We start from the raw sequence: 25,781 nt of genomic DNA on the forward strand, positions 1-25,781 counted from the left end.
GAGCACCATAACATGCTGAAATAAAAAACCTCATTCACACACTGACTCATCCGTTCTGGGTGCATTTTGTTCAGTAGTGAACATCTCAGAGCCAGATTGCTTTTCATATAGCTTTCTTCCAGAACTATTTGAAAGTAAGTTTTAGACTTTTCAAAACATCAGCATGTGTCTTCTAAGAAAAAGTGTCTTCTCTTACCTGACCACAGCACTGTGATTGCACCTAGGATGGTCACAGCAGTTTCATATCCTCACCTAACGGTCTTTCCTATTCACATTCTCCAAACGCCCAAGATGCCGCCTGCAGCTGTCTATTTCCTGCCAGCGGTCGGTCACAGCGGTTTTCGACCCACGTCCCATCAGAGCCTGGGAGTTGGTTGGTTACATCTCCTTTCTTTTTTTTAACCAACAGTTCATTCTGGCTGATTTTTGTTTGTTTGTTTTTTTGAGATAGAGTCTTGCTCTATTGCCCAGGCTGGAGTGCATTAGTGTGATCTTGGGTCACTGCAAGCTCCACCTCCCAGGTTCTAGCAATTCTCCTGCCTTAGCCTCCCAAGCAGTCGTGATTACACGTGCCCACCACCACAACCAGCTAATTTTTGTATTTTTAGTAGAGACGTGGTTTCGCCATGTCACTTGGTCTCGAACTCCTGGCCTCAAGTGATCCACCCACCTTGGCTTCCCAAAGCACTAGGATTACAGGCATGAGCCACCATACCCAGCCTTTTTTTTTCTTTTTTCATAGAGACAAGGTCTCACTCCATCACTCAGACTGGAGTACAGTGGCACCATCACAGCTCACTGCAGCCTCGATCTCTCCAGCTTAAGCAATCCTTCAGCCTCAGTCCCCCAAGTAGCCAGGACTATAGGCAGGCACCACCACACCCTGACAATTTTTGTAAAGACTGGTCTTGCTATGTTGCTCAGGCTGGTCTCGAACTCCTGAGCTAAAGCCATTCACCTGCCTCGGCCTCCCAGAGCACTGGGATTGCAGGTGTAAGCCACCACACCTAGATTTTTTTCTTTTTTTTTTTTTTGAGATGGAGTTTCCCTCTTATTGCCCAGGCTGGAGTGCCATGCAGGGTGATCCAAGCTCACTGCAACCTCTGCCTCCTGGGTTCAAGTGATTCTCCTGCCTCAGCCTCCCAAGTAGCCGGGATTACAGGCGTGCACCACCACGCCCAGCTAATTTTTGTATTTTTAATAGAGATGGGGTTTCACCACGTTGGCCAGGCTGGTCTTGAACTCCTGACCTCAGGTGATCCACCTGCCTTGGCCTCCCAAAGTGCTGGGATTACAGGCATGAGCCACCGTACCAGGCCACATTCAGTCTTTTAGAATGACCTGCAGTTGTTACTGGTTATAATGCTCAGATCGTGAGAACCTGGCCACCGGGCCCCTCGGGTCTGCTCCTGGGCTGCTGTCCCGATGCATGCGTCCTCAGTTTTTGGCACAGGCAGGTGCGGCCTCCCTGTGCTTTCCTCTCCCCAGACCTGGATTTCGCCATTTTTGAGCCATTGAGTTTTTAGAAGCAACTGGCACTTCCTCTTCCCCTTGCATAATTATAAAGATAAACCTCAGGCAAAGATAAAAAGATATGTGCCAGGTGCCACAGCAAGGCTCGCCCCCACCCTCCACCCTGCTTGTGCAGAGCAGGTCAGGCACTGAGGCGCTGGGGCAGCAACCCTCCCAGGCCGCCGTCTGCGCCTGGGCTACACTTCACTAGGCTGGGATGCCCTCTGGGCCCCGGAGCCACCTTTGCCGTCGCTGCCTCCGTAAGCTCAGTCTCGCATGCTCTGACTCAGGCTTCGTTTCTGTAAGCAACGTCGTTGCTGTGTCTCTGGTTTCCTTGAGTCCCACCCCATTTCCCTTCGACTCACCTTCTTTGTGCTTGATATTTGGACTTTGTGCATTCTCCAGTGCCCCCGACCCCCAAGCCTGGCCATTGTCTGTCCCTCTCATTGAGACTCTCTTTGCTGCACTTTGTACCACTTTTATTCAGTGTGTATTTCTTTTTCTTTTTGTTTTTTTTTTTGAGACAAAGTCTCGCTCTGTGGCCCAGGCTGGAGTGCAATGGTGTGATCCTGGCTCACTGCAACCTCCGCCTTCCGGGTTCAAGCCATTCTTCTGCCTCAGCCTCCTGAATAGCTGAGATTAGAGCCATGTGCCACCATGCCCAGCTAAGTTTGTATTTTTAGTAGAGATGAGGTTTCACCATGTTAGTCAGGCTGGTCTTGAACTCCTGACCTCGTGATTCACCTGCCTCAGCGTCCTAAAGTTCTGGGAGTATAGGCGTAAGCCACCTCGCCCGCCTTATTCAGTGAATATTTCTTTGCTTCCATTTTATATTCTGCTGGTCCTTGTACTCAGTTCCTCCTTTATCTCCCAAGGGACAGATCCTTTGTAGAGTAGTACAGATGTGGGTCGTGCACTCTGATTACTATGGGAAAACATCTATAAGAACACGTGCTCCGAGGGATTCTCTCTCCTGACTGTGATATGGCGTGTGTCAGCTGCAGCCTGAGAAACTTCCCAAGACAACCTAGGGTGACTCTGATGACCAGTCAGGTTGGGGCCAGTGATCCAGACCCCAGAACCAAACCTTCGTCACATCCCCGTCAGGCAGCCTCAGCCTCCGAGTTCTGGGGCTTATCCAGAGAGGACAGCGGTCTGGACACTCTCCCTTTGGTCCTCCTTACAAAGGTAGCACGGGAGGGAGGAGCCAGGGTGCCCAGGCCTCTTATTGGCTTGATCAACACCTGTTGGCAGGATCAAGGAAGGAAACCCTGTGTGGGGAAACATTCATCTCGTGGTAATTCATATTTTTGTTCCTTATTTCAGAAAAAAAAGGCTGTTCTGGATGAGGTAAGCAAGGTTTATTTCATCATTTTCAAAAAACGGATTTGTACTTTGTTATAAAGTAGGTAAGGGGATATTTAAAGATGCGTCGAGTTCTTTTTTTTTTTGAGACAGAATCTCACTCTGTGGCCCAGGCTGGAGTGCAGTGGCACAATCTTGGCTCACTGCAACCTCTGCCTCCCAGGTTCAAGTGATTCTCCTGCCTCAGCCTCCCAAGTAGCTGGGACTACAGGCGTGCACCACCACACCTGGCTAATTTTTGTATTTTTAGTAGAGATGGGATTTCGCCACGTTGGCCAGGCTGGGTTCTGAACTCCTGACCTCAGGTGATCTACCCATCTTGGCCTCCCAAAGTGCTGGAATTACAGGCATGAGCCAAAGCGCCTGGCGAGTCCCTATTTTCATGAAACCAAACCAGACCCCAACATTAAGTATAAAATATGTAAGCAATAGAAACATCAAATATTTGGATAATTTCGCACTTTCAAAACCTCTTCATTTATTCATTCTTCATTCTTATTCATTCATTCGTTATTTCCATGCACATTCGCTGATCACCAGCTCTGCATAGGGCAGTCTCAGAGGTCCTGGGATGCAGAAGTTCAGACACACAGGTGAACAAGTTACAGCCCAGGGTGACTGGCCCTGCACACAAAGGCCAGGAAGTCCCTGCGAGGGGTGACATGCAAGGCAGGCCTCTCAGGACTTGTCAGAGCTCGCTGGACAGGGAAGGGAGAGGAGGGCATCCCAGCAGAGCCGGTGGGACGAGGAGTCTGTGCGATGAGTGAGGGAGTGGAACTGGAATGGAGGTTGAGTGCCACCCATGGCTGAGAACTGACAGAGTGATGAACAGTTCAGTTCTAAGACATGAGCCTTTTTAGGGAGGAGCTAGAAAGTGAGAGCTTTATTTTGCTGGAGTCCTAGTGGCCTCTGAGATGCTCCTCTCTCCTCTAGGGCCCCTTCGGGGACAGCAGTGTATTTTCACTTAGACGTAGGAGAGGCTTCAGCCCCACTCACTCAGAGTGGGTGCTGGGCCACTGCCTTCTCACTTGCCCAGAGCCACTTCTCAGTCACAGGGCAGACCCGGCATCTGCTTGTCCTCACACTCCCTGAATATGTCTGATGCCAGCAGGGTTGACAGCTGTGCTATCAGGGCGGGGGTTGCCTTCCCCTGCCCTATCCACTGTCCCTTCCCCTTGGCCGCATTCCTCATCCACAAGTATTTGCTGGGCTCGTGCCATGTGCTGGGCACCAGGGGAGCTTGTAACAGACCAGCCAGACACCGTCCAGACTTCACGGGGTTGACACTCTCCAGTCAGGACAGCCAGTGTGGTCGAGAGTGCAGGCGGCGCATCAGGTTCGGTGGCCTGCGTGCAGCGGTAGTGGAGAATGTTGGCATCTGATGGCGAGGCCAAAGCCACGTGAGCGCCCTCTGTGAGCAGGTAGCCAGACTGCCCACATGGCCTACCATGCTGCCCCTGAGGAAGGGCCCTCCGTTCACCACTGCCCTGGTTCTCCAACTTCAGTTCTGCAGCCCCTCCCTGCCTGGCCTCCCAGTCCCTAGACCTGCCCCATGGCCACACCCCCTTGACCATACCCATCTTACCCATCTGCAATGGCAACTTCCAACAGTGCTGTCTCTGACAGTCCCTCCCATCCTCCAGCAGCCCTCAGGCCCTCACCCCAAGGTCTCTAGCACATCAGCCTCCCACCTGCCCGCCTGCCCACCACAGCCTGCCAAGGCTCCCAGCCCTCGCAGCCAGCCATGGTTCCTCACAAGCACCCCTGCCCGATGTCTCACTTTATGGTTATTCTTGCCGGCCTCCTGTCGGAAGGCAAGCTCTGTCTTTGCTACCATACCTCTGGTGCCTAGACTAGCGCCTGGCATCTGGGAGGCATTCAGTAAATGCCCTCCAGTGAGCGAGGGGACCTGGGGCTCCTCGGCGGATGTGCCAGTCAGTGGTGGGTGCCGTCTCCCCATCCTGCTTCTCTCCCCAGCGTCCCCCACACCTCCGGGTCCCCATCTCTAAGACAGCAGTGAGGTCACCTGTGTGGGGTTTACCAGTGTATGCGTAGTGTGTGGCGTGATGGATATGCATGCCCCTCTCACCCCTCCAGCTGGCGCAGAGTCCCAGCACCTGGCAGCTGCTTTACCAGAAGCTTCTGGGAAGCCTCCATGTGATCACCACACTCTGGTGGGTTGTTCGTCCTTAATAGCTGGCGCTGCCTTGCCCTCCTTTGCTGAGTTCGTTTTCCACTCCCATATTCTTCCCCTTGTTTAAGATAAAACAGAGGTGCTCTCTTCCAACAGCGGCAGGCCCACTAAACTCACGTGGTGTGGGGCTCGATGGGCACACTCATCATTCTAATGTGTTTGAGAGCTGGGAGGGTTCACAGGGCTAGAGGCAGATCATTCAAAAATAAGTGCTTCTCCAAAAATGGAGCATGGACTTCAGACCTCACAGAGCTTCCCTGTATATTTATTTTTTAATTTAATTTTTATTTTTTTGAGATAGAGTCTCACTTTGTCACCCAGGCTGGAGTGCAGTGGCGTAATCTTGGCTCACTGCAACCTCTGCCTCCCAGATTCAAGCGATTCACATGCCTCAGTCTCCCGAGTAGCTGGGACTACAGGTGTGCACCACCATGCCTGGCTAATTTTTGTATTTTTAATAGAGATGGGGTTTTACCATATTGGCCAGGCTGGTCTCGAACTCCTGGGCTCAATGGATCCTCCCACCTCAGCCTCCCAAAACACTGGATGACAGGTGTGTGCCACACCCAGCTGATATTTTGTACAGACAAGGTCTTGCTATGTTGCCCAGGCTGGTCTGAATTTCCTGGCCTTAAGCCTCCTAAAGTGCTGGGATTATAGGCATGAACAGCTGCACCCAACCACATTTCTTAAGAAAATCACTTAAGATTAAGCCCAAAGGATAAATAATTCTAAGATCATTTTAGAGGTCTTCTTGCCCCCTGCTTGACTTAGAAGATATATATGGAAACTAGATGAAACCAATACACTATTCCAACCCAGAATAAACTCTGCCACATGAAAACATAACTGTGTATGAAATACCAGCTCCTATTAGCAGCTGGAAGGGACTGCACTGAGCAGCAGGCTGCTTCCCATTTCCAGAGTCCACTCACGTGGTTATCAGGTGCCGGTTCTGTGCTCCCTGGGGCGCTGGCTAGTTTCCCACGGACTGGGGTGAGTGGGAGTGAGGACAACTCTTTGGGAGACTGGCTACGCTGAGGTGAGGGGTACCGCATTCCCTGCTGCCACATCATAGCTCTTCCCTCTGCGTCTCCCTCTCACCCACCATCGCCCTGGGCACTCACACCTGCTTTTCTCTCCTTCCTTCCCTGACAGGTGGCTGTGGTGCTTCAGGCAGCTTTCAGGGGACATCTGGTGCGGACAAAGCTTTTAGCAAGCAAAGCATGTGGCTCAGAGGTGCCCAGTGTGCCAGGCCTCCCAGACCAGGTAACTTCGGGGCACAGGCCATCCCAGCAGCTGTCTCCAGAGCTGCCTCTCTCACACTCCATCCACCGAAAAAGCGCAGGGCACCGCTCAGCCTCCACATCCCGTCTTGTCAAGCAGGCGTCCCTTGCGCTCCATCCCTGGCCATACAGGCCCCTTTTCACAGGTCCTGGATGGGTGTGGCTTTAGGGCCAGATTGCCTTGAGCTGCCTGAGAGTCAAGTAGTTCCATAAAGATGTAGCTAAAAACTACTAAAGCCTGGCGCAGGCCATGCTGGCCCCTCCTCTGTAAGGAGGACAAGTGTTTGTTTCAGAATCTCTACAGTTTAAAACTTCAGAACCTGCTGCCAGGAGGTCTCTCACTGACCAGCAATTCCCAGGGGGCAGGGCCACCCAAAGGGGAAACAGCTCTTCCGGTCTCCCTGACACCCAGGGTGCACTGGGGGCTGAGTTCTGGGAGCCGGTAGGGGGCTGCCACGTGGTCGTCTTCCCTGCTGTCCTTGCACCAGAGCTCTCCCGTGCCCCATGTTGCGAGCCCCATTGCCCAGGCCGACGGCAGCCCTGCACAGGAGGAGGCCATCGTCATCATCCAGTCCGCTCTTCGGGCACACCTGGCCCGGGCCAGCCACAGGTGAGTTGGGGTCACAGGGACGCGCGACACAGACGCCGCACAGGACACTGCCTGCTGCAGTGGGCCTATAGCACTGAGCACAGGACCTGTCACAGGAACTGGAGCAGTGCCTGCCACCTGCCAGCAGGACTTCAGTTTGGGGCCAGAGTAAAGGCCTCATGTCCTGAGGACTCCCTGCCACGCCACAGACATGGAGTGGACTGGAAGTTCTGATCCTCAGGGAGAGGCCTTTCCAGAGTCCCTTCTTCCCTACTGGGAGGAGACCAGCCGAGGAGCTTCAGACACCACAGAGCTCAGGTCACCATCCATCTGTGGCCTGGCTTTCAGCTGTGCTGATACGTCATCCCTTTATAAAGAAAACTGTGATGTGATCTCATTGTTGGACATGGCATATGATAGGCGACTCGTGCAGGGTCTAGATGGCAGCCCTCCCACTGGCTTCCTTGGCAGATTCGCTAGGACTCTCTTGGTGGCAGAAAACCCCTTGAAGTGAACCTGGGCAGAGGGGGAGTTCAGTAAGGGGAAGAGATGGCCCCGCTCCCTGACCCCTCTGCTTCACCTCGTGTGGGGTTCATGCCCCTCTTACCATGGACATTCTGGTTCTCAGCCTCCGTAGCAGAGCCGCACAACCAACCAGCACTTCCAAGTGGGCAGTTTCCCCCTACAAGGCTGCATCTGCATCTCATGGTCCCGACCCCATGTGACCTGGAACATGCTATGGATTCAGCTGAGTCGGGGACCCATCCCTGGGCAGGGAGCCCCAGCCAGGACGTGGAGGGCCATGCAACTTATGACCACATCCCCTGGGAATGGCAGCTGCCTGATCCAGACAGGAGACAGGGAAGGGAGCTGTCAGAAGCCCTTTATAAAACTGGACTGACCTGACATCAACATGGGCCCTGAGGAGATGGACAAGGGACATGCGTGTCTGAGGCTCTTCACGACCAGACGTGTCAGGATCCTAGGCACATCTGGGGTACAGGGCTGGCCTCGGGGCTGGCCGTGTGTTTGCTTTTATTGGAATACTTGCCTCCAGGCAAATTACTGAGCCCTGCTGTAAACCTCAGAGAGGTCTGTATTCTCTAAAGTCAAAATCAACTGGAGTTTTCTTTTGTCTAGCGCTACCAGTAAAAGAACCGCCACCTCAGCTTCTGCTAAGAGGAGATCGGCTTCAGCCACACACAGGGACGCCTCCTTGCCACCCTTCCTCGCAGCTCCTCCTGGTAATAATTTCATTCATTTGAATTATGGCACGAGGGCAGCTGTTCTACTGAGGTCTAAGCCAAAGAGTAGCCACCTTCAGGAAGCCTGGGCTGTGTTGGGACAGAAAGGAGGAGTGTCCCATCTGGAGCTGCCTTGAACTAAGCATCGCCTTATGCCAGGAAGGCCCCTGACAGGGCCTCCCTTGGCCCAGCTTGCTCCTTGTCCCTGGGACTGTAGAGGTCCTTGCTGTCTTTCAGCTCTCAGCTCCATCGGGACCAAGGCAGCTTTCTCCTTTGGGCCAGCATTTCTCTCATTTGTTCATTTGTTAAGTAAAACTTTGTTATTTCCTCTTCTACTTTGTTAAAGCCCAAAACCACTCAGTGAAGAAGTCCCTGTCACTGCAGGATGCCACACCCTCATATGAGACCTCATCCCTGCTCTGCCCAGAGCTGACAGGGGATGCCCCAGCAGGGCCCTGCCTTTCTCCGGCCATCAGTCCCCTCATGTGCAAAGTAGCGAATGGGCTAGACAGCTTGAAAGCCACTTTTTTTGTTTTTAAGACAGAGTCTTTTACTTTGTCACCAGGCTGGAGTGCAGTGGTGCGATCTCGGCTCACTGCAATCTCTGCTTCCCGGATTCAAGTGATTCTCCTGCCTGAGCCTCCCAAGTAGCTGGGACTACAGGCGTATACCACCATGCTCGGCTAATTTTTGTATTTAGTAGAGACAGGGTTTCACACCAAGTTGGCCAGGATAGTCTCGATCTCTTGACCTTGTGATCCGCCCGCCTCAGCCTCCCAAAGCGCTGGTATTACAGGCGTGAGCCACCACACCCAGCCAAAAGCCCCTCTCCACCCCCAAATTTCTGCTGCTCTGTGTGGACTTGAGATTCCGTTCTTATTCTGCAGTTAGAAACCCCTCACTGACACTTTTCTGTAAACAGAGGCTGTCAGGAGATGGACAGGTGCATCTTGAGACCCTGTAACGAGTGTGGCGTGCAGGGCTGTCTCACATGCAAAGTGTCAGGCCAAGGGCTTTGCCGTGTGGAGCCCTTAGGTCTCCAGAGTGGAGTTGGGGAAGGACAGGGGAGGAGACAGGACAGCAAGAAAAACCACAAAGGAAGTGGGTCTTCTGAGCCCAAAGGGTGAGGGTGAGGAGGGCAAGTGGGCAAAGGAAGGATGAGGCCTGCCTGGGACCACGTGCCTTAGTTTCATTGTCCCTGCAGGACAGGCCCAGGGAGCCGGCAGCCCCTCAGCACCACTCGTTAAGTGTGGCGGGCGGAGGCCTCGCTTTCCCAAGGAGATCCCTCCTGTGATGACACACGGAGTCGCAGGAAGAGGCCATGCCTGGGCCTGCAGCAGACCTGGAGGCCCCAGTGCCTTCCCTCCCCAGGGGGTCCCATTAGGGGCTTTGTTTTAGAGAATCTCCTGCATGAGCTAAGACTTTTACACCACAATTTGTCCTGGAAATCACCATGTATGAAATTACATTTTATTAATTTCAGTCATTTCTTAACCTAGTTTCGTCAGAGCTAGAAAACTTTGAAATTCTCTCCAAAATCTCCATTTGTGAAGCTCAACAAAAAGATGACCGGCCCTGGGGTTTCAGGGAAAATGTACAGACACGCAAAGCCTGAAAAGCCGCTGAGCCTGCCTGTGACTCTCGGGCTCTGCAAAATGCCGTGAATTGTTCTCCAGGAGCCGATTCTGCCAGCCTCATCAGACTCTGCACAGCCTCACCAGACTCTGCGTGGGTGACCTTTAGCAGCTTTGATCAGGGCTAAAGCCTGCGTTGATGCTGCCCTTTTCTCTTGCTAAACGCAAGTGATTTTAGAGGGGCAGGCTCATCGTCCTGCCTGAAAGCACCATCACGGTGCCCCAGGGATTCAGCTTTACCGACCTAAGGAAGTGTCTCTGTGAAAAGTATAAATCAAGCTTTTGTTTGAGCTGATTTTTTTTTTTTAAGAGAAAAAGGAGATGATAGACTTGAAAGCTGTTTTTAATTTCATAAGGTTCCCTTTACAATTCAAGAGAACAAAGACCAAAACCTGACTCAGCCACTTTCTATCTGTGTAAATTTCTTTATTCTTTCTTTTCTTTCTTTTTCACTCGTTACCCAGGCTAGAGTGCAGTGGTGCCATCATGGCTCACTGCAGCCTTGACCTCCCAGCCCCAAGCGATTCTTCCACCTCAGCTTCCCAAGTAGCTGGGACTAGAGGCATGCACCACCATGTAGAGACAAGGTCCCACTATGTTGCCCAGGCTGGTTTTGAACTCCTGGGCTAGAGTTATAGGCCTGAGCCATTGCACCTAGCTTCTATCTGCATAACTTCCAACAATCAACTTTTAGACTCTGTCTCAGTTCTCACAACTATAAATCACACTACAGTGGATATAATTAACCTATGTATTAAATGCATAAAGCATGATGTCTAGTACATGGAAAACTAAATGTTAGCTTCTTCAAAATCAAGGTCTGCCTTCAGAATGGACTAAGTGATCTCTTCAGAGCTCTTCTTGAAGACAGAATCTCATTATCTGACCCTAGTTCTCTGGCATTCCCTGTGTTTTCATCATACCTAAGTGAGTCAGATCCACACTATCCCCATTAATGTCCTACATCAGTGGTCCAGCTATTTTTGGTTAATAATTTGAGAATCTGATAAAAAGCTATGGGTCCCCTCTCTCCAAAAAAGCTTAGTGGTACAAAAGATGCTTATAACTTGGGAGCTGAGGAGGATCACAAACCCAGAGACCTTGAATGAAACCCAGGTACACCTCTCACTCTAGACTGTCCTTCTGCCTTAATGCAGTGCCCTGGATGGGCTGCAGCTCCTCATTAGAAGGCCTCTGGGCTCCCAAACACATCTGTTTTACCTGGTTCATGGTTTTGCGTGGGCGATGGCATTGGAGGAGCAAAGGCAGAGACTATCGTCGTTGGAACACTCGTGGTCGTTGGAACAGTAGTGCTCATTCTAACAGCTGAAACAGTCGTGACAAATGGAGTAGTGACCCTGGCTGGAGTGAGAAATCAACATGAGAGTGAGCGTGAGTCAAACAAGAAACAAGAGCCTCAGGCTGGAACTGTACCCTAGCACACCAATGACAGACTGTCCCTAGGTGGTATTATCTCCCCTGAACTCTCAATCTTGGTCATTGCCCAGCTAGAATCTGTGACAGGGAAGAGCTTTGGAGACATGCCCCTCCTCCCAAAGGAAGAGCAGACGTATTGAAAGGTGTATATTCAGCAAATAAAAACAGACACCTCATATTTGCATAGGAGCACTTTTTTTAGGTCAGGGTCTCTGTCATCCAGGCTGGACTGCACTGGCATGATCAGCAGCTCACTGCTGCCTCAAACTCCCAGGCTCAAGCAATCCTCCTGCGTCAGCTTTCCAAGTAGCTGGGACTACGTGCAGGCGTCACCACACCTGGCTAATTAAAAAACAAAACATTTTTTTTGTAGAGGCTGGGCATGGTGGCTCATGCGTGTAATCCTAGCACTTTGTGGGACCAGGGTGGGTGTATTACTTCAGCTCAGGAGTTCAGAGTTCGAGACCAGCCTGAGCAACAGGGCAAGACCCCATCTCTACAAAAAATAGCCAGGTGTGGTGGCACATGCCTTTAATCCCAGCTACTCAGGAAGATGAGGCACAAGAATTGATTGAACCCCAGAGATGGAGGTTACAGTGAGTTGAGATCAGGCCACTGCACTCCAGCCTGGGAAATAGAGTAAGATCCTGTCTCAAAAAAAAAAAAGAATTGACCTGATTCTGCTCACCCTTATAAGGGAAACAATCCAAGTCGAAAAGCTAAGAGACTGGGGCTGTAGCCTTCTGACCCCAAAAAAAAAAAAAAAAAAAAAAGCTAAGAGACTGCAAATTAAAGTTCCTCTTAATTAAAATGAAAATAGAGACAAAGTTTATTAAGGTCATAGGTATTGGGTTCTATTATCATTCTAAGACCTTAGTGGAAGAAGATTCATTAAGAAAAAGCAACAGCCAAGTGTGGTGGTTCACGCCTCTAATTCCAGCACTTTGGGAGGCCGAGACCAGCCTGGCCAACGTGGTGACACCTTGTCTCTACTAAAACTACAAAAATTAGCCAGGCATGGTGGTGGCGCCTGCAGTCCCAGCTACTCTGGAAGTCGAAGCAGAAAAATCACTCAAACCCGAGAGGCAGAGGTTGCAGTGAGTCAAGATCATACTACTGCACTCCAGTCTGGGCGACAGAATGAAACTCCATGTCAAAAAAAAAGAAAGAAAAATAGAAAAACACTAGAAATGAGGAAATCCTCAAGAACCAAATTCTTTCCTCAAATGGTAAGAAAAATTAGTATGGCCACATAAAGATGATAAAATAGAATGTTCCCAGATTTTGGATTTCATGAACTTCTTAAAAACAAATGGTAAACAGGTGTTGGAATGGAAATGGTTCCATCTAAGGTCACTTTAATTTTGAGAAAAGCAATTTTTGTGACATGATGCGAGACATGCTTCAAAAAATCCAAGTTTGGGCCATGGGGAAGACAAAACCATAAGCTTATACAATGTACGTGGTCAGCAAGATTGAGCTGACAATTGTTAAAGCTGTTGATGTATCTACAAGCAGCAACTTAAAATTTCCTACTTTTTGTTTGAACTTCATTATAGTTTTTAAATGTTAAAGAAAAAAGACATTTTAACATTCTTCTACAACATATCTCATGAAAAAAAAAAGACGGTTCCTAGACCAGGTATAGTAGTAGCTCACGCCTGTAATCCCAGCACTTTAGGAGGCCCAGCCTGCTGCCTGGGCAACAGAGTAAGACTCCATCTCAAAAAACAAAGACAGTTCCTTAATTTTTAATTTTTTTGAGATGGAATTTTGCTCTTGTCCAGGCTGGAGTGCAATGGCATGATCTTGGCTCACTGCAACCTCTGCCTCCTGGGTTCAAGCAATTTCCTGTCTCCTGAGTAGCTGGGATTACAGGCATTTGCCATCACACACAGCTAATTTTGTATTTTTTAGTAGAGATGGGGTTTCTCCATGTGGTCACGCTGGTCTCAACTCTGGATCTCAGGTGATCCACTTGCCTCAGCCTCTGAAAATGCTGGGATTACACGCGTGAGCCATCCACTGTGCCCGGCCAGGACAGTTCTTTAAGGTGAATAAATAAAATTCACTGCATTTTACTATGGAACAGTAAATGCTATTTTCATGGACCAACTACTACGTTTGAAGTACATTTGGCCCTCCATATTTGTGGGTTCTATATCCATAGATTCAACCAAGACTTTGGATGGAAAATGTATGGGGGGAAAAAGAAGGATATGTTGTCTGCTGTACTGAACAAGTATACACTTTTTTTTGCTTGTCATTATTCCCTAAATAATGCAGTATAACAACCCATTGCATAGTATTTACATTGTATTAGGTGTTATAAGTAATCTAGAGGTGATTTAAAGCATATGGGACTATGTGCATAGTTTACCTGCAAATACTACACCATTTTATATAAGGGACTTGAGCATCTGCAGATTTTGGTATCGAAGGGGTCCTGGAACCAATTTCCCATGGATATCAAGGGACAATTGTACTGCTGTAGGAGATAGTTTGCTGATTCTAGCCTGACCTTGAATTATGCTTGGTCTTGCAATTTCATCCACACAAGTTATTCTATTTCCCAAGAACAAGAGTTTATTTAAAAACAGGATTTATGGCTAATGCCCTTTTCGGCCTTAGCCCACCTGCACCCAGGTGAATTACAAAAATAAAAAATAAAATAAAAAAACAGGATTTATAGGAACCTCCTGTTTCCCTATTAAGAAAAAAGAGGGCCGGGCGTGGTGGCTCACACCTATAATCCCAGCACTGGGAGGCTGAGGCAGGTGGATCACGAGGTCAAGAGATCGAGACCATCCTGGTCAACAAGGTGAAACCCTGCCTCTACTAAAAATACAAAAATTAGCTGGGCATGGTGGTGCGCGCCTGAAATCCCAGCTACTCGGGAGGCTGAGGCAGGAGAATTGCTTGAACCCAGGAGGCGGAGGTTGCGGTGAGCCGAGATTGCGCCATTGCACTCCAGCCTGGGTAACGAGCGAAACTGCCTCAAAAAAAAAAAAAAAAAAAAAAAAAGAAAATTACTACCAAACAGAAATTTCTATTAACCAGCAAGAAATATCAAAGAAAAACTTACATGGTATAATCTCCAATGACATTCACCTGATTGAACCATCTCCTGTGCTCAACATGGCAACAGTACAAGCCACTGTCAGACACAACTGTATTTTGTATAGTCAAAGAGACATTCCTTTTTGAAAGGCCCCCCAGTAGCTGATAACGTGAGTTTTTCCAATAGTTGACGTGGGTTCCATTTTGTCCAGACAATGCTATTTGTGCACAGCCAAGTACATCCGCCTCTCTTCCAGCACATGGATGTGACTGCTCCGCTGTAGCCTCAGGGTAGCGTGACAGAACGACCTGCCACTGCACCAACACTTACAGAAATTACAGCATCTTCAATAAAGAAAAGAAACTGAGAATGAGACCTCAATATTTCCTCTCGGCTGGGCACCGCAGCTCATACCTGTAATCCCAGAACTTTGAGGCCAAGGCAGGCCGATCAACTGAGGTCAGGAGTTCAAGAGCAACCTGACCAACATAGTGAAACCTGGTCTCTACTAAAAATATAAAAATTAGCTGAGTGTGATGGTAGGTGCCTGTAATCCCAGCTACTTGGGACACTGAGGCAGGGAGAATTGCTTGAACCCAGGAGGTGGAGGTTGCAGTAAACCGAGATTGCGCCACTGCGCTCCTGCCTGGGCTGACAGAGCAAGACTCTGTTCTCTGATGCAAAAAAAAAAAAAAAAAAAAAAATTTTTTTACTTGTTTTATTTTTTTGTCTTTTTTTTGTTTTTAATTTTTTTGTTTTACTTTTAAAAAATATATTCATTTTTAAATTTTTTTTTTTTGAGACAGAGTCTCTCTCTGTCACCCAGACTGGAATGCAGTGGCCTGATCTTGGCTCACTGCTACCTCTGCCTCCTGGGTTCAAGCAATTCTCATGCATCAGCCTCCCAAGTAGCTGGGATTACAGACAAACACCACCGTGCCCAGCTAATTTTTTTCTGTTTTTAGTAGAGACACGGTTTTGCCTTGTTGCCCAGGCTGGTCTCAAACTCTTGGCCTAAAGTGATCTGCCTGCCATGGCTTCTCAAAGTGCTAGGATTACAGGAATGAGCCACTGCCGCCCTACCTTTATTTTACTTTTTAACTTATGTTTTAACTTTTTTCTTTGTATAGTTTGTTCTATAAATTGACTTCATTTCATTTTATTATTTATTTATTTATTTATTTTGAGACCGAGTCTCACTCTGTTGCCTAGGCTGGAGTGCAATGGCACAATCTTGGCTCACTCCAACCTCTGCCTCCCAGGTTCAAGCGATTCTCATGCCTCAGCCTCCCAAGTAGCTGGGAGGCTAATTTTTGTATTTTTAGTAGAGACAGGGTTTCAATATATGGCTCACGCCTGTAATCCCAGCCCTCTGAGAGGCTGAGGTGGTTGATTCATGAGGTCAGGAGTTTAAGACCAGTCTAGCCAAGATAGTGAAAATATAAAAAAATTAGCCAGGCATGGTGGTGGGAGCCTGTAATCCCAGCTACTACTCAGGGAGACTGAGGCAGAGAATTGCTTGAACCCAGGAAGTGGAGCTTGCAGTGAGCCGAGATTGGGCCACTGCACTCCAGCCTGGGCAACAAAATGAGACTGTCTCAAAAAAAAAAAAAAAAAAAAAAAAAAAGAGCCAGGTGCAGTGGCTCACGCCTGTAATCCAGATGCTTTGGAGGCCAAGGCGGATGGATCACCTGAGGTCAGGAGTTCAAGACCAGCCTGACCAACATGGTAAAACCCCGTCTTAAAAAAAAAAAAAGAAAGAAAGATTGCCCAATTGCACTCCAGACAGAGTGAGACCTCATCAAGAAAGAAAGTCCGGGCATAGTGGCTCACACCTGTAATCCCAGCACTTTGGGAGGCTGAGGAGGGCAGATCATGAGGTCAGAAGATCCAGACCATCTTGACCAACAAGGTGAAACCCCCATCTCTACTAAAAATACAAAAATTAGCTGGGCATGGTGGCATGTGCCTATAATCCCAGGTACTCAAGAGGCTGAGGCAGGAGAATCACTTGAACCAGGGAGTTAGAGGTTGCAGTGAGCCAAGATTGTGCCACTGCACTCCAGCCTGGAGACAGTGAGACTCCATCTTTATAAAAAAAGAGAGAGAGAGAGGAAGAAAGGAGGAAAGGAAGGAAGGAGAGAAAGAGGAAGAAAGAGAGAGAAAGAGGGAGGAAAGGAAGGAAGGAGAGAAAGAGAAAGAGGGAGGAGGGAAGGAGGAAGGAAAGAGAAAGAGGAAGAAAGAGAGAAAAAGAATTGAATGTAGTTGAAAAAAATCAAAAGGCACAAAAGAATACAATGAGGGTTAACTCTCCCTCCGGCTCCCATCCTCCACCCCATCCCACAGTACCCACAGTTACCATTACATATATACGTGTGTCTATGCATATACATCTAGCCATTCCTTTTTTATTTAAACACAAATGGCCACATGTGACACACTGTGCTGCATCTTGCCTTGTTCATTTAGCCATGAATGTTGTAATTCATAGCAGTTAAGCAATTTCTTTGGCATAAAACTTTATTCTGGTCCTGCTCACTTGTTAACTCATAGTCATCCAATGGTGCCCAAAGAACATCTACATTCAGCCGCCACCACCATCCCCTCCCCTTCCCCTACCCCATCCTCTGGGCTTTTAACCCCCCTTTACTCCCTTCTTCCCACTGAGGGCATGTACTCACTTACCTGCTAGAAGTAGGATGAGGCTTAAGACAACCACTTGAGGATGCATTATGGGGTTGACCTGAAGGAAAATGAGCAGGCAGACTGGTTGGTACCCTCCACCAGATGGTATCTGATCAAGTCTTAATTCTCAGATTCCAACTTCTCTTTTCACCCAACTAGATGATTTATATGAGCCTGCTCTGCTGGGAATGAGACAAGACCACACACAAAACAGCTTCAGAGCTTGGTTTGTTAGTTTTCTGTGGCTGAGAGCTCTGTCTCTTCCAAAGGACAGGGAAAGCTGTCCGCAGAAACAGCCCCCGATTTCCCAGCTTCTTCCCCACTTAGAGCCTCCAAACTGACTCCTGGTCCTGATACAGGAAATTGGGGAACAAAAAGGAAACCGGAAGCAGAGAACCAGTGTGGCTCAATGGCAGCACGAGAGCTAAGACCAGCCTTCCAGTGGCAGAGATGTACTTGCTTTTCCGAGTAAACTGGGCCTCTAATGGACGCGGGGCTCTTCCTGCTCAGTCGCCACAACTCATCCCTAGTCTTAACAGTCACATTACCAAGTTTGCCATTAGCAAGAGGAATTGAGAGTGAATGTGAATCACTGCACCTAACATTTCATCCTCCAGACAACGATTCAGACTGCACCTTAACAAGGGATTTCAAGAGAATACTTCAGGAAACTGGAGCAAACACATTCAGATCCAAGCTCTCTCACAATGCTGGGTGACCCTGAGAGTTCCTGAACCTCTTCAAACCCCTATTTCCTCAGTTGTAAAATAGCACTAAAAATACTTCCTCTGTCTCCCACCGGGGATTGGTATAATAAGCAGAAACAACCATGGAAGAACTTCGAAAACTAAGCCTACATAGGCACTAATAGCACTAGCTAAGGATTTTGGAGAAGTTATTATATAGCAGGCTCTATGTCAAGGACCCACACACATTAAATCTGGCTGTTGAATTCTGCTCTTAATCATTAAACCATACAAACATGAGTAAGCTTGCCTAGTACTTCATTAACTCCTCTTCAGGTTTAAGAATTCAGCAACTTCCAAGGAGGCAGTGGTGCTCTGTATCTTGCAGCTTATGACAGGCTTCGTGGGAAAGTAGATAGTCTTGGCATACTGTGGCTGTGGGTCACAGGCCACCGAGGAGTGGGAACCCCTGACTCCTGCAGCCTCTGTACTCTGACATGATATCTGATGCTACTAACTGGTGACCCAGATGAAATTTGGCCTGCAAGTGTTTTGTATGGCAGCGTTTAAAAATGCATTTCTGACTGGGCGCAGTGGCTCATACTTGTAATCCTAGCACTTTGGGAGGCCAAAGTGGGTGGATCACCTGAGGTCAGGAGTTCAAGACCAGCCTGGCCATCATGGTGAAACCCCATCTTAAAATAAATAAATAAAAATAAATAAAAAAAGAAAAATGCATTTCTTGGCCAGGCGCACTGGCTCACGCCTGTAACCCCAGCACTTTGGGAGGCCGAGGCAGGTGGATCACCTGAGGCCAGGAGTTCAAGACCAGCCTGGCCAACATGGCAAAACCCTGTCTCTACTAAAAATACAAAAATTAGTTGGGCGTGGTATCAGTTGCCTATAATCCCAGCTCCTTGAGATACTGAGGCAGAAGAATCGCTTGAACCTGGGAGGCAGAGGTTATAGTGAACAGAGATCACGCCACTGTACTCCAGCCTGGGAAGCAAGAGTAAAACTTCATCTCAAAAAAAAAAAAAAATTAAAATAAAAATTCATTTCTTGCTGGACACAGTGGCTCATGCCTGTAATCCCAACACTAGGGGGCTGAGATGAACGGATCACCTGAGGTCAGGAGTTTGACACCAGCCTGGGCAAAACATAGCAAGACTGTCTCTCTGCAAAAACCAAAAAAATTAGCCAGGCCTGGTGCTTGACGCCAGAAGTTGGAGGCTATGATCATGCCACTGCACTCTAGCCTGGGTGATGGAGCAAGACCCTGTTTCTTAAGGGAAAAGAAAGATTTTTTTTAATTTGATGTAATCCAATTGTACCACTTATTACTAATACATTGAGCTAATGGGACATGACTCAATATACTAAGGACATGAAAAATCCAGAATTGTGCCATCAGGCAGACATGGGTAAGTAACTAACTAATGAAATCAGAACGAGGTAAATATATAATCAGACCACGTCATTCCCCACTTAGAACCCCCTCATACCTCTCTCAGAAAAAAAAAAAAAAATCCTAAATCTTTACTGAAATTACTGAATCCCTAGTGATCTGGCTCTGACCTACCCCACAGATTTCTTCTACCACTCTCTCCCCTGCTCACTCAGCCCCAGCCACTAGAGCTTTCTTTCCAATCTGCCTCAACCCGATGGCCTTTTTCCTGGCTGTGTTCTCCATCTAGCTTCCCCCATCCCACTATTTTAACTTTTTTCCTTTTCATTTTTTATCCCGGCTTAAATGTTACCTGCCTGAACATTTCACTGGCCCCTCAATCTAAAGTAGCCAAGCAGTCCCTCTCACTATTATTACCTTATTTCCCTTAATCCATTTTATCTGTGTGTGTAATACATGTGATGTCTGTCTCTATTCCCTCCTGTAGAGTGCTGTCCAACAGAATTTTGGTAACGGAGTTATTCTGTGTGAGTGCTGTTCACCACAGTAGCCACTAGCCACATATGACTATTGAGCACTTTAAATGTGGCAAGTGCAACTAAGGCAATCTTTTTTTGTTTTGTTTTATTCTGAGACACAGTGTCACTCTGTCACCCAAGCTGGAGTACAGTGGCAAAGCCTTGGCTCACTGCAACCTCTGTCTCCTGGATTAAAGTGATTCTCTTACCCCAGCCTCCTGAGTAGCTGGGACTACAGATGTGCGCCACCACGCCTGGCTAATTTTTGTATTTTAGTAAAGACGAGGTTTCACCATGTTGTCTAGGCTGGGCCCAAACTCCTTGCCTCAAATGATCTGCCCACCTTAACCTCCTAAAGGGCTGGGATTACAGGTGTGAGCCTCCATGCATGGCCTAAAATTTTTTATTTAATTTTATTTTAATTAAAATTTTAGATTGTTTGAGCCCAGGAGACAGAGTCTTCAGGGAGTTGAGATGGCACAGCTGCACTCAAGCCTTGGATTACAGAGCTTCCAAATAAATAAATAAAATTTAGGCCAGGCACAGTGGCTCATGCCTGGAATCCCAGCACTTTGGGAGGCTGAGGCAGGTGGATCACCTGAGGTTAGGAGTTCAAGACCAGCCTGACCAACATGGAGAAACCCCATCTCTACTAAAAATACAATATTAACTGGGTGTGGTGGTGCATGCCTGTAATCCCAGCTACTTGGGAGGCTGAGGCAAGAGAATGGCTTGAACCTGGTAGCTGGAGGTTGCAGTGAGCCAAGATTGCACCATTGTACTCAAGCCTGGACAACAAGAGTGAAATTCCATCTCAAAAAAATAATAATAAAAATAAAATTTAAATTGCCACACATAGTGACTGTGTTGCATAGCACCCAACTCCAGACCATAAACTCCTTAAAGGCAATTTAAGTATTAATTCAGGCCAGGCACAGTGGCTCACACCTGTAATCCTCCCAAAGGAGGCTGAGGTGGGAGGATCACTGGAGGTTAGGAGTTCCAGACCAGCCAGGGCAACATGGTGAAACCCTGTCTCTACTAAAAATGCAAAAATTAGCCAGCCATGGTGACGGGTGTCTGTAATCCCAGCTACTTGGGAGGCTGAGGCAGGAGAAACGCCTGAACCCAAGAGGCGGAGGTTGCAGTGAGCAGAGATCACTCCTCTGCACTCCAGCCTCAGCCACAGAGTGAGATTTAGTCTCAAAAAAAAAAAAAAAAAAAAAAAAAAGTATTAATTGAGGCTGGGCGAGGTGGCTCATGCCTGTAATCCCAGCACTTTGGGAGTCCGAGGTGGGTGGATCACAAGGTCAAGAGATCAAGACCATCCTGGCCAACATGGTGAAACCCTGTCTCTACTAAAAATACAAAAATTAGCTGGGCATGGTGGCATGCGCCTGTAGTCCCAGCTACTTGGGAGGCTGAGGCAGGAGAATTGCTTGAACCTGGGAGGTGGAGGTTGCAGTGAGCTGAGATCGGGCCACTACACTCCAGCCTGGTGCCTGGCAACAGAGCAAGACTCTGTCTCCAAAAAAAAAAAAAAAAAGATTAATTGAATAAACAAATGGAAACACAAACCCATAGGGAAAGATCATTCATTTTGATGACAGCTGGTGGGGGGGTGGGAAGAATTTCTAAAAAAGTGACATTTGAAAAGAATGGGTGGAAAGTGTTTCAAGTGGAGGAAATGATGGGCCAGAGAGCGCCAAGACAGGGACGTGGAGCCAAGGCTCTGAGATGCTACATAACTGTGCAATCCCATAGGATTGAACCTTCTGACACAAGACTATCTCCCATGAGAGATGCCTGTGTCCTAAAGACTCCCAGATAATATAGCAGAGTGGACTCTTTTCTTTATGAGCTATACAACCTCCATGAATCATACTCTTTAGGGCCAACTTCATAACCCCCTGAAGGATGCATCCCAGTTTCGGGGTATCCTTCGGGTGGGGCTGGAGGTGACAATACTTGGGAACCAAAGCTGAATTTCCAGTCACTCACTAGAAATCTGCATTGGTGTAAAGCAAAATTAACAGCAGTGAATTGAAATGATTCAGAACCTGGGCCAGGCACAGTGGCTCACACCCTTAATCCCAGCTACTCAGGAGGCTGAGGCAGGAGAATCACTTGAACCCAAGAGGCAGAGATCATAACAAAAATTAGCTGGGCATGGTGGCACATGCTTACAAGTCCACCTACTAGGGAGGCTGAGGCAAGAGAATTGCTTGAACGTGGGAAGCAGAGGTTGTAGTGAGCTGAGATCACACTGCTGCACTCCAGCCTGGGTGACAAAGTGAGACTGTGTCTCAAAAAAAAAAAAAAAAAGAAAAGAAAAGAAAATATTTAAAAATACCAAAAGTATACTTGTTTAACAATTATTTGTTGACGATCTGCAATATTTTAGAAACGATCGGCCGGGCGCGGTGGCTCACGCCTGTAATCCCAGCACTTTGGGAGGCCGAGGCGGGTGGATCACGAGGTCAAGAGATCGAGACCATCCTGGTCAACATGGTGAAACCCCATCTCTACTAAAAATACAAAAAATTAGCTGGGCATGGTGGTGCGTGCCTGTAATCCCAGCTACTCAGGAGGCTGAGACAGGAGAATTGCCTGAACCCAGGAGGCGGAGGTTGCGATGAGCCGAGATTGCGCCATTGCACTCCAGCCTGGGTAACAAGAGCGAAACTCCGTCTCAAAAAAAAAAAAAAAAAAAAAAAGAAACGATCTATTCATATGGAATGTACTAATGAACCAAACACCCCTGGCCTCATGTAACTTACTTTTTTTTTTTTTTTTTTTTTTTTTGAGATGGAGTTTTGAGCTTGTTGCCCAGGCTGGAGTGCAATGGCAAGATCTTGGCTCATTGCAACCTCCATCTTCTGGGTTCAAGTGATTCTCCTGCCTCAGCCTCCCAAGTAGCTGGGATTATGGCCGCCTGCCACCATACCCGGCTAATTTTTAAAGATGGGGTTTCACCATGTTGATCTGGCTGCTCACAAACTCCTAATCTCAAATGGCCACCTTGGCCTCCCAAAGTGCTGGGATTATAGGCGTGAGCCACCGTGCCTGGCCTCACATAACTTACATTTAACTGAAAGATAAATATACAGATTTTTAAAACATCACAAAAATGTGATTTATCAGCATATTACAAGATGAATGCTAATGCAAAAAAGGGCAAAAGGATACACAAAGCAGGGTGAAGGTGGTTGGGAAGGGTTGAGGAGGTGCTGAGTTGCAATTTTAAATCAGGTGGTCAGGTTTGAATAGTGTCTACTACTTTTACCAAGAAGGTGATTATTTGAGCTAAATGAAGAACAAAGTAGTTAGCCAAGACAGGAAAAGCTTTCCATGGAGACAGACAGAAAGGGCAAAGGCCTTTAAGACAGGAGGCTGCCTGGTGTGTTCACAGAGCAGGAGAGGCCAGCATGACTGGAACAGAGCGAGGGACAGGGAGCACAGAGGAGTAAGGGCAGAGGACAGACACATGGCGCTTAGGAGCCATTTTTTGAGGACACAGGCTTTCATCCCACATGAAAAGAAGCATCACTGAAGGGGCATAGGGTAATGGGACATAACTTCCTTTGAGAAGGACCGCTGTGGCTGCTAGACTGAGAAGCAGGGAGACCTGTCAGGAGACTATGGCAAGGTTCCAGAAGAGATGGGTTAGCTGTGGAAGTGGTCAATGAACTTTCCTCACTCAAGCTAGAGTAGCCAGATAGAAATGGCTCACAGCTGTAATCCCAGGACTTCGAGAGTCCAAGGCAGGAGGATTGCTTGAGCCCAGGGGCTCAGACCAGCCTGGGCAGCATAACCAGACCCTGTCTCTATTACAAAATATATTAGCCAGGCGTGGTGGCATGCAACTTGTAGTAGTAGTCCCAGCTACTCAGGAGGCTGAGGCAGGAGGATGGCTTGAGCCAAGGAGGTGGAGAATTTAGAGCAAATAGAATTTCCCATAGGATATGAGGAGAAAGGGCCTAGGATGACTCAAAGGATTTCACCCTGAGCTACTGGAAGAGCTGGAGGTGCCAACCAATTGAGACAAAGAAAGCTGCAAAGGCTGGGTGCAGTGGCTCACAGCTCTAATCCTAACACTTAGGGAGGCCAAGACCCTCTCACCTGAGGTCAGAAGTTCAAGACCAACCTGGCCAACATGGCAAAACCCCATCTCTACTAAAAATACAAAAAATTAGCTGGGCATGGTGGTCGGTGCCTATAAGCCCAGCTACTCAGGAGGCTGAGGCAGAAGAATTACTTGAACCCAGGAGGCAGAGGTTGCAGTGAGTTGAGATCGTGCCACCGCACTCCAGCCTGGGCAACAAAGCAAGACTCCCTCTCAAAAAGAGAGAAAAAGAAGAAAGCTGCATGACAACAGATTTTGGAGGAAATATTCTGGGTTTGAAGTATGTTGAGTTTGACATGTCTTAGACCCAAGTGGAGACTGCTGGAGTTCAGGAGAAAGATCGGGGTTAAGATACACAGTTAAGAGTTATTCGCTTAGAAATGGCTTAGGAATTCAAAGGATGAGATTCAAAGGAAATGTCTGATGCTAAGGACTAGGTCCTAGGACCTTCCAGCAATAAAGTAAGGCCAGGCATGTTGAATCATACCTGTAATCCCAACACTTTGGGAGGCCAGGGTGGGCTCATCACTTAAGGTCAAGAATTCCAGGCCAGCCTGGTCAACATGGTGAAACACCGTCCCTACATAAAAATTTTAAGGCTGGGCGTGGTGGCTCACACCTGCAATCTTAGCACTTTGGGAGGCCAAGGTGGGCTGATCACTTGAGGTCAGGAGTTTTAGGCCAGCCTGGCCAACATGGTGAAACCCCATCTCTACTAAAAATACAAAAATTAGCTGGGCGTGGTGGTGTGTGCCTGTAGTCCCAGCTACTCTGGAGGCTGAGGCAGGTGAATTGCTTGAAACTGGGAGGCAGAGGTTGCAGTGGGCCGAAATCGCGCCACTGCACTCCAGCCTGGGCGACAGAACAAGACTCCATCTTAAAAAACATAATAATTAATTAATTTAAAAAATTATTTAAGGTTCAGTTGGAAGAGGCACCAACATAGAAATAGAAGAAGCCCAAGGAAGTAGAGAAAAAGCAAAAGGGTCCTGGAAGCCAAGTGAAGCAAACGCATCCAAGAACAGGCAGCAATCACGAGTCAAATGCTGCACAGGGAAGGGATGAGATTTGTCATAGACTGAGCAAACTGGAAATCATCAGTGATCCCAGTATTTTATACTGCAGTAAAAAGTTTACAGGGGCCGGGTGCTGTGGCACGTGCCTGTAGTCCCAGCTACTAGGGAGGCTGAGGTGGGAGGATCGCTTGAGCCCAGGAGTTCTGGGCTGTAGTGCGTTATGCTGGGTGTCCGCACTAAGTTCAGCATCAATATGGTGAACTCCTGGGATCAGGGGACCACCAGGTTGCCTAAGGAGGGATGAACCGGCCCAGGTCAGAAACGGAGCAGGTCAAAACTCCTGTGCTGATCGTTAGTGGGATCACGCCTATGAATAGCCACTGCACTCCAGCCTGGGCAATGTAACAAGACTCCATCTCTTAAAAAAAAAAAAAAGTAAAAAAAAAGTTCACAAGGAAGAAAATTAGAAGATAATTGAAAACAGGAAATACTTTCAAGGAGTTTGCATTTAAAAAAATTAGTTGGGCATGAATGCCTGTAGTCCCAGCTATTTGGGAGGTGGAGGAATCACTTGAGCCCAAGAGTTTGAGGCTGCAGTGAGATATGGTAGCACTACTATAGTCCAGCCTGGGTGACAGAGTGAGTCCCTGTCTCCAAAAAAAAATAAAAAAACTTTTGTAAAAATGGAAGGAGAAAATCCTGGGTGTTTAAGTGGTAAAAATAACAGCATGTTTGTATGATCTGGAGACAATCAAGAGGAAGAAAGGGAAAATTTGCTGGGGCAACAGGTCAACAGAGAAGTGTGATCCACTGCCCAATTAGAAGATTCCAATTCGCAACCAGGGGTATCTTACTGGTGCCCACGCTAAGCGAGCACATATGTATGGGGAAGCTCCGGGTTGATTGCTTCCTCAGTGAAGTAGGAAACAGTTGAAAGTTAGCAGTAAGGATGGGGAAGAGGTTTGAGGAATTTGAAGAGAGCTTTAGGAGAGCAAATGAAGTAGGGACAAATGCTCCACC

The 25,781-nt window shown here is 47.9% G+C and overlaps 2 protein-coding genes across 4 annotated transcripts in view; one reads left to right on the forward strand and one right to left on the reverse strand.

Annotated features, from left to right (window-relative positions):
* IQCE (IQ motif containing E) overlaps positions 1-10,225 on the forward strand; it is a 45,697-nt gene extending 35,472 nt beyond the window's left edge. For 2 of the 3 annotated variants that reach the window (XM_012455600.3, XM_012455601.3), the window contains 5 exons: positions 2,839-2,862; positions 6,230-6,340; positions 6,846-6,967; positions 8,087-8,190; positions 9,690-10,225. In XM_012455600.3, coding sequence (XP_012311023.2) covers positions 2,839-2,862; positions 6,230-6,340; positions 6,846-6,967; positions 8,087-8,190; positions 9,690-9,805 — 477 coding nt within the window. In that variant the 3' untranslated portion in view covers positions 9,806-10,225. Of the gene's footprint in view, positions 1-2,838; positions 2,863-6,229; positions 6,341-6,845; positions 6,968-8,086; positions 8,637-9,689 lie in introns of those variants that run through there. The other variant, XM_012455599.2, reaches the window with a different exon arrangement.
* A 106-nt stretch (positions 10,226-10,331) lies between these two features.
* HAVCR1 (hepatitis A virus cellular receptor 1) lies at positions 10,332-17,628 on the reverse strand. Its single transcript, XM_064376346.1, is given in 5 exon segments — positions 10,332-11,186; positions 13,783-13,826; positions 14,347-14,525; positions 14,527-14,666; positions 17,008-17,628. Coding segments are annotated over 5 exon segments (588 nt in total). The 5' UTR covers positions 17,054-17,628; the 3' UTR covers positions 10,332-11,007.
* Positions 17,629-25,781: the final 8,153 nt, after the last annotated feature.

Source organism: Aotus nancymaae, unplaced genomic scaffold, assembly GCF_030222135.1.
Source record: "Aotus nancymaae isolate 86718 unplaced genomic scaffold, 86718_ANA_hifiasm-v0.15.2.pri h1tg000015l_0, whole genome shotgun sequence".
NCBI classification, from domain to species: domain Eukaryota; kingdom Metazoa; phylum Chordata; class Mammalia; order Primates; family Aotidae; genus Aotus; species Aotus nancymaae.